This window comes from Cetorhinus maximus, chromosome 15, assembly GCF_964194155.1.
Source record: "Cetorhinus maximus chromosome 15, sCetMax3.hap1.1, whole genome shotgun sequence".
NCBI lineage: Eukaryota > Metazoa > Chordata > Chondrichthyes > Lamniformes > Cetorhinidae > Cetorhinus > Cetorhinus maximus.
The window spans coordinates 100,721,858-100,736,951 of NC_135893.1; the positions used below are offsets into that span (position 1 = coordinate 100,721,858).

At 40.2% G+C, this 15,094-nt stretch overlaps 1 protein-coding gene across 1 annotated transcript in view; it reads right to left on the reverse strand.

Annotated features, from left to right (window-relative positions):
* Positions 1 to 15,094, reverse strand: part of tdrd5 (tudor domain containing 5) — a 43,381-nt gene that overhangs the window by 19,368 nt on the left and 8,919 nt on the right. Inside the window, exons 4-11 of the mRNA XM_078559086.1 lie at positions 13,449 to 13,532; positions 10,348 to 10,404; positions 9,200 to 9,353; positions 8,161 to 8,208; positions 7,908 to 8,032; positions 4,935 to 5,137; positions 2,457 to 2,669; positions 1,508 to 1,574 (exon numbers count right to left, since the gene is read on the reverse strand). Coding sequence (XP_078415212.1) covers positions 1,508 to 1,574; positions 2,457 to 2,669; positions 4,935 to 5,137; positions 7,908 to 8,032; positions 8,161 to 8,208; positions 9,200 to 9,353; positions 10,348 to 10,404; positions 13,449 to 13,532 — 951 coding nt within the window. The remainder of the gene's footprint in view (positions 1 to 1,507; positions 1,575 to 2,456; positions 2,670 to 4,934; positions 5,138 to 7,907; positions 8,033 to 8,160; positions 8,209 to 9,199; positions 9,354 to 10,347; positions 10,405 to 13,448; positions 13,533 to 15,094) is intronic.

A 15,094-nucleotide genomic window follows, 5' to 3' on the forward strand; every position in this document is an offset into this window, starting at 1 on the left:
TACTATAAAAGCTATGTATGGGAATGATGGGAGAGTGATCAGGTTGTGAAGGTATCCACCCACTCCTACTGAGTGCTTCTCATCTGGCACATCTGCCAAGGGGATTGGTATTTATTTCTCATCTATCCTTGAATGCTTTCCAGCTGATCCATCTGCTCACCAGCCTGCCCAGAGTGATTTCGAGGTTGCCCACTGTCCTTCGTGCCCCACATGGTTTCCTTTCCAGCTGCTTGTCTAGAGTCTTCTTGGCTTAAGACATGGAAGAAAATGAGAGCTGCAGCAGAGTGAAAGGAAGCAAGAGGCCATGGAGAAAAAAAAAGTGGAAAAAAAAAGAATTAGAGAAAGTGAGAATGGAGGGAGAAGATAGAATAGCAAGCACCAGATAAGAAAAGAGTGCAAAATACCAGAAATGGCAGGAGAGGGGGAGCGGAGAGACAGAATTGCAAAAGGAGTGACAGAGAGAGCAATTAGTAAAGAAGGAAAGCATAGAGACTGGTGAAATAAGGAGGAAGGCAGTAGGAAGAGAGCACATGCGGAAACTATGTAGCAAATGGAAAAAAACAGAATAACTTAATACAGACAGTGGTTACACTTAACTGGAGACTAAGAGTTGTGGAATTAGATATACTTTAGTGATAATTTGTGAAGGGTGGATGTGTTGTTTGAGTGAGCCATAAGCAAAAACAGTGAAATTATTTAGTTCTTGAGCTTCAGAATCTTTCTCCAACAAAATGGTGTGTGCCCACCCTGATCCCTTCCAAGGGATGTGGTGCCTATCATCATCACCAATTCTGACACCTTTCAGCATAGCACCTCTACATTTACATCTTGGTGCAGGCAATCACTGGCAGCAACCAAGTGACACACAAAAATAGGAAGGAGAACAGAGAGGACAGATTTACAGAAGGAGTTGGACAAAAAGGATGAAAAAAGAGAACCAAAATGTGCACATCCATGCACTTGCGATAGAGACAATGAATCACACTGAGAAGGAAACAGTAATAGAATAGTTTCCTTTCAGATAGAATAGCACCACAGCAGTTGCTGGTTATAATAGTATATTACATAGCATGATACTCGAATCGTTTAAAAAAAAAGTGCATTCCTACCTCCACATTATAATGGAAAAGACTTACGTAAACTTATTAAACTGCAATTGCACCCTCAGTTTTCCATCTGTATTTTCCAAATTGCTGCAACTGTTGCAACTTAACTATAAATAATAAAATTCAACTGTGTAAAAATGAAGACTCAAATGAATGACTTTAAAATGGGGACTGTGTTCTGCTGGAATTACACTTGCCCTTTACCCTTGCTTCATCTGAACAGTACATTTAGATTTCATTCCCTATGGGAATACCTCATAGGAAGTGAACTAGTAATCTTTAAATTGGGAAACTTGCCTTTAAGTGAAACCCACTGTAATGGGACCAAAAGCAATTGCAGTGGGTTTCAATTTTAAAACATCCTCAAAGTTGATTCGAACCACATTTGTCTTCTGCCCTACCTCAGTTGGTTGTAGCCACATAAGCGTTGATGGGACTCCTTGGGCAGGAAGTTTTGAATGGCAACATCTAAGGAAGGCAATAGAAGCAATGTTAGGATTGGAGAAGGCAGCATTCATTTAATCTTTATAGGTACTGGGCTGCCAAGATCTAGTTTCAGGAAACATTTGAGAGCCCAAAATACCATGTTTGGGCCAGCTTTGTATGGTTTTACAATTGGCAAATGCACTTTATGTCTGATTTGTACAAATCCATTGATAAGGTTATTTCAGTATATTGTAACTAGAGAATGCCACACACTAACCAGAGTTCAATCAAAACCACATCTACTTGAATTACAATGACATTTATCATTTAAGACCCAAAACTTCCTTCACATGGGGATTTATATTTTAGCATTAAACTTTTTCATCAGTGTTGAGTTGATATTTTCATTGATAACACGAGTTATGGAATTAGATACAAACCACTTACTACCCACGGTGTACATCCTGTTAGGTAGGTTTTGATCGGACAATGGCATCTTTCAGGATATTCAACATCTAACTCATTCCCGGGCCAATAGTAAAAATGATTCAAAAGCAAAATACTGCAGATGCTGGGAATATGAAATAAGAACAGAAAACGCTGGAAATGCTAAGCAGGTCAAGCAGCATCTGTAAAGGGAAACAAAGTTAATGTTTTAGGTCAATGATGATCCTTCATCAGGACACAGATGCTGCCTGACCTGCTGAGTATTTCCAGCATTTTCTGTTTTGAAAACAAAAAAATGATTGCAGTGGCCTGTGGAGTGAATGACCCATTTTGAAATTAATGTACGTAACATTCTTCCTAATGAAAAACAAGAGTTCTCAAATGATCGAGATGAATGCAACCTCGAACGACTGGAGATAAGCAGACCCAAAACAGGTGCAGGACGGAGGTAACCCATGTAAAAAAAGTTGTTCTTACTTGAGGAACCTTAGTCTAGATCTTTCCACGGAAGAAATATCTCCAAAGTCAACATAGTACACCTCCACTAGTTTTTCATCTAGTACCCGATGGACAATGACACGGTACCACCACACATCATCAGGGTTCCGCACACAGCACACTTGTCCTGGCTGGATAAATGAATCTGGCATCACATAGCGTTCAGAGACCTCTTGATAGGAATAGCAACGTCTGAAAAGTAAAACAAAATTAACACTTTGCTCAGTTATGTCCATTCCATTTCTGGAACTGGCTGCACTTTGTCCTGCTGTGCTTTAATTGTAAATGCATCTACAAATTTGTTCCTCCAGTGAAGCTCAACGCAAACTGGAGGAACAGCACCTCATCTTCCGACTAGGCACTTTACAGCCTTCTGGAATGAATATAGAGTTCAACAATTTTAGATCATGAACTCTCTCCTCCATCCCCACCCCCTTTCCGATCCCCCTTTTTTCCAATAATTTATATAGATTTTTCTTTTCCTACCTATTTCCATTATTTTTAAATGTATTTCCATCCATTGTTTTATCTCTGCCTTTTAGCCTATTTCGATCCCTTCCCTTCACCCCAGCCCCACTAGGGCTATCTGTACCTTTATTATCACATTCCTTAGATAATATCACCAGCTTCAACACCTCTTTGTCCTTTTGTCTATGACATCTTTTGGTTATCTCCACCTATCACTGGCCCTCTATCCAGCTCTACCTGTCCCATCCCCTCCCTTAAATCAGCTTATATTTCACCTCTTTTCTATTTTTCCTTCGTTCTGTTGAAGAGTCATACGGACGCAAAACGTTAACTGTGTTCCTCTCCGCAGATGCTGTCAGACCTGCTGAGTTTTTCCAGGTATTTTTGTTTTTGATTTCCAGCATCCGCAGTTTTTTGCTTTTATCTACAAATTTGAGATTTATTTACCCAAGGGCATCTTGCTATTCTGCTGTGATTAGAATACAAAACAAAAACAGGATTACCCGGAAAAACTCAGCAGGTCTGGCAGCATTGGTGGAGAAGAAAAGAGTCGACTTTTCGAGTTTTTTGTTTTTATCTCTGTGATTAGAATACAGTTGAACTTTCCCTCCCACATTCCCTGTAGGTAACAATAGAAGAAAGTGGTCGAAAAACTGCTGCGTGAAATGCAAAGGAATGTTCCATTAGGTTCACCTGGTCATCTCCCAAATGGAGTGGCTGTCACATCTTAGGCTGTCAACCGTGAAACATATCTATTTGCAGATCGGGAATGACACACTCTTGCTTTGATATGACAGTCAGGGTCACCAATTCAGAACTGTACCGTAATCATCTCAGTCCATCACCATTCATCCCATAATTAAACTTCCTCAAAAGACAAAATCAAGCAAAATAGGAAAAATCTTGGTCTTGAGTTAGACCCAGTGTTCCCTAAGCTGGCTCACCCAAAGGAAGCAAACACCATAGAGGTCACACAGGAACTACCAGAAGGCAACTACGCATTTAGTACATCACTGCAGCAGCTAATGTAGAAAAACATTAAATTAGGGACTCCTTTTGCAAGTTTTCACAACATTCTTCAATGGCACACCCAGGAACAAGATCAAAATCATCTACTCCCCACATCATACTGTCCCTTTTCATTACCCCTCTTATGCATGATAGTTGACTCTTGCGTTTTAATTGTAGTTCAGAAAGTCAATGACAAACCTTTTCATTAAAATGGGAGTAAGTGGATAATTTACGGTTACTCGGGATTCTATTTTGGGTTAAAATTTTAGAACAACAGTGTGTGCTTTACTTGTTGGGGGAAGGAGATGAGGAAAAGCAAATATGACAATAACAGGCTGAATTTTCTCAGCCCTGTGATGGCAGGCTTGGAGGTGGGAGAGCCATGTCGGAATGGCTGGAGTGGGCAGCCAATTTATGCTTGTTAAAGCACCAATTAGGGGTGGTTTTGCAGCCTTGCAAGCATTTTGCCGCCAGTGGAGTGGCTCCCCTGCTGCGCATGCAGCACACCAGCTCAATGGAGATGGCCTCTCTGTGGCGAGCTGCAGAGTCATCAGTGCTGGAGGGTCCATGACCCATTAACAGTGCCGAAAGCATGAAAGGCCACAATCAGGGCTGAACCTGCTCCAATGGATCCAGACCCCTCCAGCCTTGCTGGCCTAGATTTAGTTTATTTTTGCACTGTTGTGCAGCCCAGGGAGGGCTCTCGCCATCCACAACGTGCCTCAGTAGTGCCCATTTCTCCCAGGGGGGCTGCCAAGACTCCAAAGTTGCCATCCTTCTGATCGGGCCTGCAGCAGAGAGCTTGCCAGCTGTTCTTTTTAGGGTGATAATGTGGGTGTGGACATTTGGGAGGCTGCCTCGTGGAAGACTGCTGAGCAGGCCCTCACTGCTGGCAAGAATGGGCTTCAGATCCCCATTTAAGTCCCAATTTCGTGGTCCTGAAGCCTGTGGCAAAATCCAGCAGTTAAAAGTCCATACCTCATCTCAATCATCAGATCCTCGAGCATCATAGAGGTGCAATCCCCATAGAAACGAATATAAAACTGACTGGGCGAAGTCACGCTTTCTACAAACACACAAACAAAGGAGTTTTCCTCTAGCTCTGGTAACTTGTGGAGATTTCCATCCTGTATGGCATCTGGTGGAATCTCAATTTCTGGTGAACACTGGGTCTTCTTGACCTGTATAATAGGGCAACAAAACTGTAAAGTAAGGCCTGCTATCTTCCTTTGCTTGGAACTCATTTTTGTACATTCACCCCTACCCCGCCGAAATAATCGTCGTCAACCGTGAGTTCAACATCATCTCCATAAACGTTGTTGCTTGGTCTGACCAGAAGATTCCCTGGATGATACAAGATGAGAACCTGGTTCAATTTGCCTACCCTTTCTCAGACAATGAAGATTGGTAAACACTTTGAATAGCCCTTTAGGTGAGTACTCCAAGGCTCTGCCCTGGTGCTATCAGTGTCTCTGATTCAGAGTTCAAAACTTTACCCTAGTGACTTGAACCTATTGGCTGTATGTCGTTGAAACGCACATGCCAGGTTTTAACATCTGAAAACAAAGGCAGAAGCAGATGTTTTTGCTGTTGCAGACTTTCTGTCTCAGAGACTGAACAGAAAGAAAGTGAGAGGCAGAGACAGAGAGACATCAGTGGCTGTGAGCAACAAGGAACAGCTGTTGAGTGTTGGCTACCAGGAGTAATGCCGATGTCAGCTGGCCCTCTTGTTGAAGAGTGGGAAGCAGCAGAACTTTAAGAACTCAAAGATTTTTCCTGGCATGGCCTGGGGAAGGAATCATCAGGGTCAGCCGTGCTGCCGGGAATCAGTTTGGGATTTCTTAGAAGACTGAGGGAAAAGTATCCTAAATGATCACTGGACGTTACGATGAGGCGAAACAGGGACAAGTAAACCCATTGGGAACCAAGAATGACTTTGGACCGCTTCCTCAAAAAAACTGAAATTCTATGGAGAGCGTACACACAGTGTGGGGTTATTGGTCATGTTAAGGCATTAAGGAGGGTTATCCTTTCTATAGTTTAGAGTATTAATTGCCTACTAAACAATGTTTACTGTATGTTGACTTAATTTGTTTGTTACAGTAAAAGTCCTAAAACTTGAAATCTCGTCATGTGATTCCTTTAAGTTGGTCACTGGGAATTCAAATCGGTTTCTAAAAAAATTATTGGTTTCTACAAGGATCATAATACACTGGTCCCACAGCCAAGAAAATGGAATGAATAATGTGGTAGAATTGCAGATTATTAAGGTTCACGTCCTTGGTTGTTGGTTAGAAGCTGGTATTAGTATTCTGAAATAGTTTTGATGCTAGGAGATCCCACTACAAACAAGCAATTTGCACTGAATGAAGTAAAATTGATACAAGGTGTAAGAGTGGCCTGTCAGTTGTGTACAACACTGCTACCTGAAATTACTTAAATTCACTGTTCAGCTGCTGGCTCTCCAAACTGGAAATAAATTGTTGTGGGCCTGGAATTTCCTACGTACTTGCACCTGGAAACACACAAAGCTGGGGTGCAAAGAAGTTATGTGCATTGTTATATCACCTCAAATCTCAATCTTTTAGAATCCTCTATCAATCCCTTTGTCAGAATGCATCCACACACACATAATGGCGGTGCCCTAATTTAAAGAATCTTGCTATTTTTCTGCTCAGAGGCTCTCTTCAAATTACCACCAGACTTTCAGGCACCCAGTAACCTTAAACTGCTCCAGGAAGTTCTGAAGCTATTCACACCCTGTTAATGCACACAGCAATTTTCCAGTCCTGTTGAGAAATTAAAAAGGCTCTTTTGCTCACTTTACCCCTGCCTACTATTATAAAGTGAAGTAGAGGAGGGACAGGAGGCCTGGAGAGTGAAGCACCACCAACGGAGACAGCACCCTGCATGCAAGAGTGTATAGGATTTGTGTGACATTCCTAAGTAATATTTTGAACTGCCCCTTGCAACATGCCATGTGCAGGTGGTATTGTGCCTGCTGCTTGAGGGCCTGGGGCTGGCTGGTGCCATCACCCAGAGAAGTGACACTAGGAATATACTGGCTTTCACTTCATCCTCAGCCCCATTCACCAGCCTGATCACTGCCACCACGGCAGTCATTAGAACAGCATTGCCTAAATAAGAGACTGGAAGCCATGATTCATCATGCCATCTAGTTTGTCAACAAAAGCCTTAAGAGCTGAATTTCCATCAAAGTGGAATTCCTGACTGCTCCCTCACTGAATCCTGCTGAGGAAAAAGCTGCATCTCCCAAATCCAGCAGCCACTCGTGCATATTTGGTGCTCAGCATTGCAGCTCAAAGGCCACATCTCCAAGAAGCTCTACGTTACTGCTGCTGAATGCCAGAATCCTCATGCCCTCAGGTTTTCCACCAGCAGCGCCTCTTCAAGCCTGCAGACGGATAATCAGGCTTTAATGACACAGCAGTCTGTGGCTACCTTTCAATTCCTCACCGTCTCCCCTTCCTTCTTCCTGGCAGCTTTCTCCTCTAAAATCTGTCAGCTGTGAGAAGGGAAAGATTTGAGTCAATGAAGACTGAACAATTTAAATGGAGCTAACAAAAATCTTTGACAGGGAGCTGTGCGCTATTTGGCTTGTACTTCCCAGCCTCTATAAGGAAATTTCTAATACCTGCCCATTTTTATATGCCTCCAGCCTTGAGGTCTCATTCCAATTATGTTCAAACCACACTGACTACCTACACCCATTTCACATTTGTGCATATGTTAATGAAATTGACAAGATGCTTGCGCATATCTTGCCAATGCTAGAACGGCCACAGAAACGGGTGGAATTTCAGGTACAGATTCCAGGTTGCAGCCCCGTAGGAAACTCTAGGCATTGGACCAGTAACAGGACATGAAGGATTGAGGAATAATAATAGTAGTAGAGATAAAATTTAAATCGAGTAAGATTTTAATCTTTACCATTTCCACATTACTTGTTTTAAGGCTGAAATTCTTTCCAGGCTCCCTACTGTCTGCAATAACTGTATTTTCCCGGTCTGCAGATGGCAATGAATTGATTTTGTTGAGCTGTGATTCCACTTGCTCTAGAAAAGGAGAAAACATTTAAAAAAAAGATTTTATGATGAAGTATTTGTATTGAAGAAAATTAGAAAAGATTTTCCATATTAATCTTCTACGGTAGAAAAGGCATAAGAAAATAATGCAGCCCCACCTGGAGTAGTGTGTGCAATGCTGGTCGCCATACTGTAGTGGGTACATCCTGGCATTAAAATATACAAAATGAAACTAAATTAATACATTGAATTAGGTAGAGATTGACAAGTAGCATCACTAGGACTGTTTACACTAGAGAAAGGTAGCTTAGAAGTGACTGGCATATTCAAGCTTCTAATGGGTATGGGTAAATTGAACTCTAATTATATATATATATGACATTCACAATTTCTACAGAGAGCACTAAACAGATGCTCAAAAGAGGGAAGGTAAACAGACAGTTTAAATTTAACTACAAAGAAACTTGTGACTGCATGAAGCAGACTGCCTGGGGCACAATGGCAGTGGAAAACGTTGGTAAATTCAGGAGAAAATTGGATGGATATTTGGCAGAGAAAGGGATTAATAGGATACAGTAATTTTAAAACTATGGGATCAGCCTGATGGACTGCCATGATATATTCTGATCTGCTACATTACTTCCATGCACTCTCAATAGTATACATGAATCTAAATTTAAGATAAGCACCAAATATTTTAGTGTGAATCTTTGCTTCCCCACACATTAGAGCTTTGGTGTGAGATTCCTAATTCAGTGCTATTACATTCCACAGGCCCAGGCCAACTGGGAACAAGATTGAGACTGCCCAGACTCATGTTATTTTGGAGCCTTTTAGTTGGTACAATGCCATGAATCCCTTTATCATCACCGCAATTATATGACGCCGGACAAAATATCAGACATTTTCCACATGTATGGAAGGGACTTGGGAAGGGAAATCTTATGGTCAGTCATGTTTTTCACAAGCCTATTAATACCCATTAATAGAGTATACCATCTCTGAATGCTTCAAGGTTATTTTCTAAAGATATATCTAAGAAAAGCAAGTTTATTGAAATATTTAAGGAACACAGCGAATTGGTAGGAATCTAAAACACAATGACTGACACCTCAGGAACGTGCAGGATTTACTTTGCCGAAAGGTGAACACTTTACAACTAAACAGAAAACAAACAGTGCTTTATTAGCCTTTTACTTTGAAGTGACTTGCAGTGTCGGATGTCAAAGACTAGCCAATCCTGGTTTACAGAGTCACGCTCCACACAGAGGGTATCGCTTAAGGCACCAACAAGTTCAGTCACACTATAGAAGCCCAAATCCTTTAAGGGAAGTTCCATTCCAAAAATATTCTGCAAGTCAAGAAAAGCATATTTTTCTGATTAAGCCATTCATCTGCTGTTATTTGGAAGTAGTATGCTCACTAGATGTCCAACAGGACACAAACTACATTGTGTATCCCCAAGAAATGTTAGACTTGCCTCCATAGGCGTTCCTTATCCCTGCCCTTTCCTCACAAAAAGCAATATTGAATCTATACATTGAAGTAGAATTTGCCATCTTCTGTAGGTAGGGAAGGCTAAGGCATGCTTATTTACTAAAATTTCAGTATCAAACTTGGTGATCTACACAATAAACAATTGGTTAAGATCAGATAGGACAAGAGGAAAAAAATGTAAAAAGCAGCTGACATTACTTTTATATAAATGTCACAGTGTGTAATTTCATCCAACCCAAGAGGTCTTTCTACACGTACATTATTTAACACCGATATATTCCCATTAAAAAGAATTCATCTGGCTCACACCTGTGGGTGGGGTGCCCAGGCAGGGTGGAGTGCCCAGACAGGTTTCAAATCGGAGAGTGACTATTAGGAGAATTTCTTCCCTGCTCTAAAACCACCAGGATAGAAAGGCAATTCTATTCCACAGAAAGGAATGAAGTGAAAATTCTGCAAAATGCTGAGGCAAATCCTCTGAATTCTATTTGAAAGCAATAAAATATACTGAATTGTATTTTTGAGGTATTCAATATTACTTAACACCGAGTGTTGAAATTCATTACTAAAATGTCAAGGATAGAAAGTTGCTAAAAGAGGTACTTGGCTGAAAGAAAACATTCCAGAGATCTTATTAGCTCATTAAAATGTTGATACAATTTAGCAAGTATACTTTAGTAAAATGCAGAAAATGTTAGTCATGTACAAGCAACCCTCTCAACCAATTATCATTTTAAAAATTCTATGAATATGCTTCACTGAAAGAATAGGCTAACCCATCTTAATCGGCCTTGCTCTTGTATGTGTGCACAGATGCGCGTTTCAATATTTATGACTCCTGGAGTTACCTTGAATTCCGTTGGGAGTTTAGATGCCAATAACCCATTAGGTCGTTGTGCTACCGTCTAAATTAGGGATAGAATAGATCAAATCAGAAACCACTTGCAGAACTGAAACAACAACATACTTTTTTTTAAGCCTTCTGTTTCCAAATCATGGCTAGACTAATCTGAAGTCAGTTAACCTTGCAGCTTTAGGTCTCTATAATGCACAGCGTTCAAAATTTCACATCAAGTATAAACCAATTTAAAATTTCAATTTAAATTCTGAATTTAAATCTGCTGAACAAAGTGAGGGATTTCAAAACCAATCAGTACCATAGTGCAGAAGCGAGAGAGCAGGAACCATCTGAGCTCTATCAGAAACTACTGCAAATCATCCAGCATAGTAAATATTTTAGCCCCAAAAATGTGTGGCATATTGGAACTAACATTTATTGAATTATTTGAAGTAAAACATAAGTGAATTAAATTGCAACAAGCAATGGCACAAATAATGGAAATTGCTGAAAAAGAGAGATATGCTGTTGAACTTTTTGTCTTGCACTGATCAGGACAACACAAGAATGCCAAATTTCAAAGGAAGCAACAATTTATACTGCATGAGAAAAGGGTGCTGATTGGTTGGCAAGTCGACTCAAGGCATTATCGTGGAGAATGCACTGGGGAACTATTGTCCCTCAAGCTTCTGTTTAATTCAAAAAAGGCACAATGCCTAGACATGTTCCTTTTGCCTACAGAGGGCTGGTCCCTGCATATGCACATATGTAGCTTCTGGCAAGCGTAAGTGAGCCACATTGCAAGTTCAACTAATAATCTTAAGTTGGTTGTTTGTGTAATTCTTTGCACACACTGATTGCTCATCAAATGCTGTTCAATCGTGGAACATTATGTTCTGAGTTTTGCAAGTACGGGCTGGCTGAGTACAATCAGTGCTCTGCCTATTGCGAACATATGAAATTTGGCATTCTTGCATCTGTGCTGATGAGTGCAAGGCACAAAGCTTTGATGGGATGTCTTTTTTTCAGCAATACCCAGGTTTTGTACTAGTAAGAATGGAAATGTGAAATTAACTTTAAGAAACTCTGAAATTCATAGCCATCAGATTTGAAGCTTATACATATTGGCATTAAGTCATGTTCATCGCCCATGTAGCAATCATTTTGCCCCAGTCAAATCACTTTCATTACACACCTTCACTACTGGAAGATGCCATGCAGTAGGTGTGTGTATGTGTTTGTGAATGGCTTCAGGGAAATATTGGATGATTGAAATCCCTTATAAAAATGTCAAGGATGGAAAGTTGCTAAGAAAAGAGCTACTTGGCTTAAAGGACACATTCCAGAGATCCTATGAGCTCATTAAAATGTGTTTAAGCCAGTCATTCAATTGTCCCGCTTTAATTTCAGGTGGTTTGCTCACTGCTACTTTCAGTGACTAAAGCATGAGAGTTATTCCTGAGTACTTTGTTTGTAGATATTTCTTGACCAATGTTATTCAGTAGCAAATGAATGAATACAGGGCAAATCATAGGCCAGCTGTCCTCTCCGTTCTTAAGTTCAAAATTAGAATACACAGCCTTCTATCAATATTTTTAGTGATTCGCTTGCTAAATCACTGGCCAACTGTCTCAAAACTATTAATGTTCTCAAACTCAATCACTTGCCTGGGCTTCCCATTCCAAACATTAATCCCCCGTGAAACAACTTTCTTATCTGTCCATTTTCCTGACTGTGAATCTCAGTGCCAGAGAGAGCAATTTATCAGGGTTCAAATAGCTATTATCCTTAAGGGTCCTAAATACCTATAATTTCTTCTTTAGGGCAAGTAAACTCAGCTTTTGTAGCTTCTCCCTGTAACCCAGGAGTCTGATGCTAGGCATCAGAAGTTTAGACCTTTGCTACAGATTTTCTACTACCTCATTGCTATACTACAGGAAGGACAATCAGAAATGCACAATGGTATGGGACTATTAAGACTCAGTATGGGACTATTAAGCTCAGTATCATATCCTTCGATTTGTGTTCTATTCCAATGCAATATAACTGCAACATTCATTAAGTGGAAATGGTATGTTCTTGGTGCATTTGAAAGCGAGAGTGCTCTGATTAAATTTTCGAATCCAGGACATTCTGAAAGTGTATTTTTGAACTCCTCCAATAAAATATTTGAATAATTCATTCAAATTGGGTGTTATTCCTAAATCAGTGGGAAGTTTCTACCCAATGCCTGTGTGTATCAGCTATTAGGCTCCCAAAAGCTTGAATGCTCCGAACAAGGTGCCCTCCATTTATCCACTGATAAAGCTTTATTCAGAATTTGGTCATAGTGACCCCAATATCATCTTTTCGTACCTCACTGAATGATATTAGCAAGTTGCCCTCAAATCTACAAAAGTTGCTCAACCATACTCTCCCCACAAACTGCACTGGGGGACTTTAAACTCCAGACTTTCTCATGAAACAAAAGGTTGCTTCTTGTAAACAGAAGAGGAAATAAATGAGCCAAAAACAAAAAGTAAGAAAACTTATTTTGGTGAAAGCTAAATAATATTCCCAGGAACCAGAATGTCAGTTAACTACAGTAAAAAAAAGTGGATCAAGGTACAGGGAAATAAAAATACACAATCTTCAATAACCAAAGTTTCATTTTGCAAAAATTGCTCTAGCATATTTCAAGTCAAGCTCTCCCCATTTCCCTTAAGATGAACAGGAAATTACAACCAACCTATGCCCACCGAACAGGTGAGTTTCTGAAACCATGTTGAAGCTGCAACCTTAATATTTTTGTTATATTGGGTGGTACATTTGACTGAATGTTTATTTATAGCCTTAAAAAGCAGGAGTAACTAACTGTGAATGTGTCCCTACTAATAAAATCTAGCTTAAGAGACACAATTGTTTTAATGCTATTTGATGTACTTGGCTTTTGATGGTACGTATGGAAAAGATTTTTCTCTGTAGCTTTAAAACTTTAAGATCAATTGCCCCCAACCATGACTATTTTCAAAATATCTAAGTTTCAAGCATTGTTTATACAAATTACTATATCCCTCCTTGCTCTCCTTCCCCCCAAAAAGTTATGAGAAACAATGTTCAATTTCTACTTACAAACCGAATTTTCTCCTTTACTTGTGAATCAATGGTGCCTTCGACCCCTTTATCTACAAGTACTGTCCTCAGGTCTTCTACAAGCTTGAACGTCAAAAGGTATTGGTTAACAACACATCATTTCAAAGCATCAATTAAAGAACAGAGGTGAAGGTGGTGAACAAAACAGCTATTAGTTTCCAGCCTGTTCACCTGCCTTGTCCCAGTTAGGCCAAGACACAGATCAGCATATTGATCACAGGCAACCCATGACTTCTCATTAATGGTTGGCTAATGGTCAGTCTACTTTCAACCAAAGCAATTAAACAGTTTACTTGCCTCCATCCATTGTTTTATCTCTACCTTTTAGCCTTTTTATTATTCCTTCACCCCACCCCCACTAGAGCTATCTGTACCTGGTTTGACTTGCTTTCTACCCTTAATTAGCACATTCCTTTAGATAATATCACCACCTTCAACACCTCTTTGTCCTTTTGTCTGTGACATCTTTTGGTTATCTCCACCTATCACTGGCCGTTTACCTAGCTCTTCTTGTCCCAACAACCCCCCCCACCCCCTTCCCTTAAACCAGCTTATATTTCACCCTTTTCCTATTTTTACTTAGTTCTGTTGAAGGGTCATGAGGATTCGAAACGTCAACTGTGCTCTTCTCCACCGATGCTGCCAGACCTGCTGAGTTTTTTTTCAGGTATTTATGTTTTTGTTTTGGATTTCCAGCATCCGCAGTTCTTTGCTTTTAAGGCTACAAGCCAAGTGCTGGAAAATGGGATTAGAGTAGATAGGGACTTACTGACTGGCATGGACACAATAGGCCAAAGGGCCTCTTTCCATGCTGTAAAACTCTAGGACTCTAACTTGGTAAATTACCCAATGTACTTAAAATGCCACTATCTTCATTCGAAAACTGTAGGTGAATTATTATAGGCAAGTTACTCTACCACATCTCCATTGATATAAAACTGTTTTGGACTTGCATCAACACACATATTATTAAAAATGCAACATGGGCACACAATTCCATCTGAAAATACTTTGAAAACTCCTGCTTCTATGTGGGGCTTTATCAATACGAAAACCTATATTAGAAGGTGTCAACATTAACTTGCAGTTATCAATTATGCCCATAAGTGGCGCTGTCAAAAGCAATTTGAAATGTTGAACTAGCTGGAAAGCAGGAAAACAGCCAGTGATAAATTAAAATCCCTGAGTTGGTTGCATGTAAATCGATGGCTCATGCTGGAACAGTGACATGTTATTCTCACTTGCTCCAGAGGTGGCACTATAGCCATTCAACCTGGTGTAACAGAAAATTGCTGGAAATGCAGACCAGGTCAGTCAGCATCTGTAAAGAGAAAATACATGACAATGATGCTTCAGGTGTGTATCTTTCATCAGAAAGGTTGTGATAAGAGGTACACATTCAAAATGGAGCAACAAATGCTGACTGCTATGTATTTCCAGCATTGCATTTTTTTTTTTAACGTTTAGATTTGTAGCATGTTTTTTCCCCCATTTTTACAGTTCACCAACACGACATTTACTCAAACTGAGTACAAGTTTTCCTGCAACTGTGTACACTTCTTCATTTACCGTTTCATAATTTTAATCGTGGGAGGCAGCCATTCAGCCCTTTGAGCTTGTCCGAT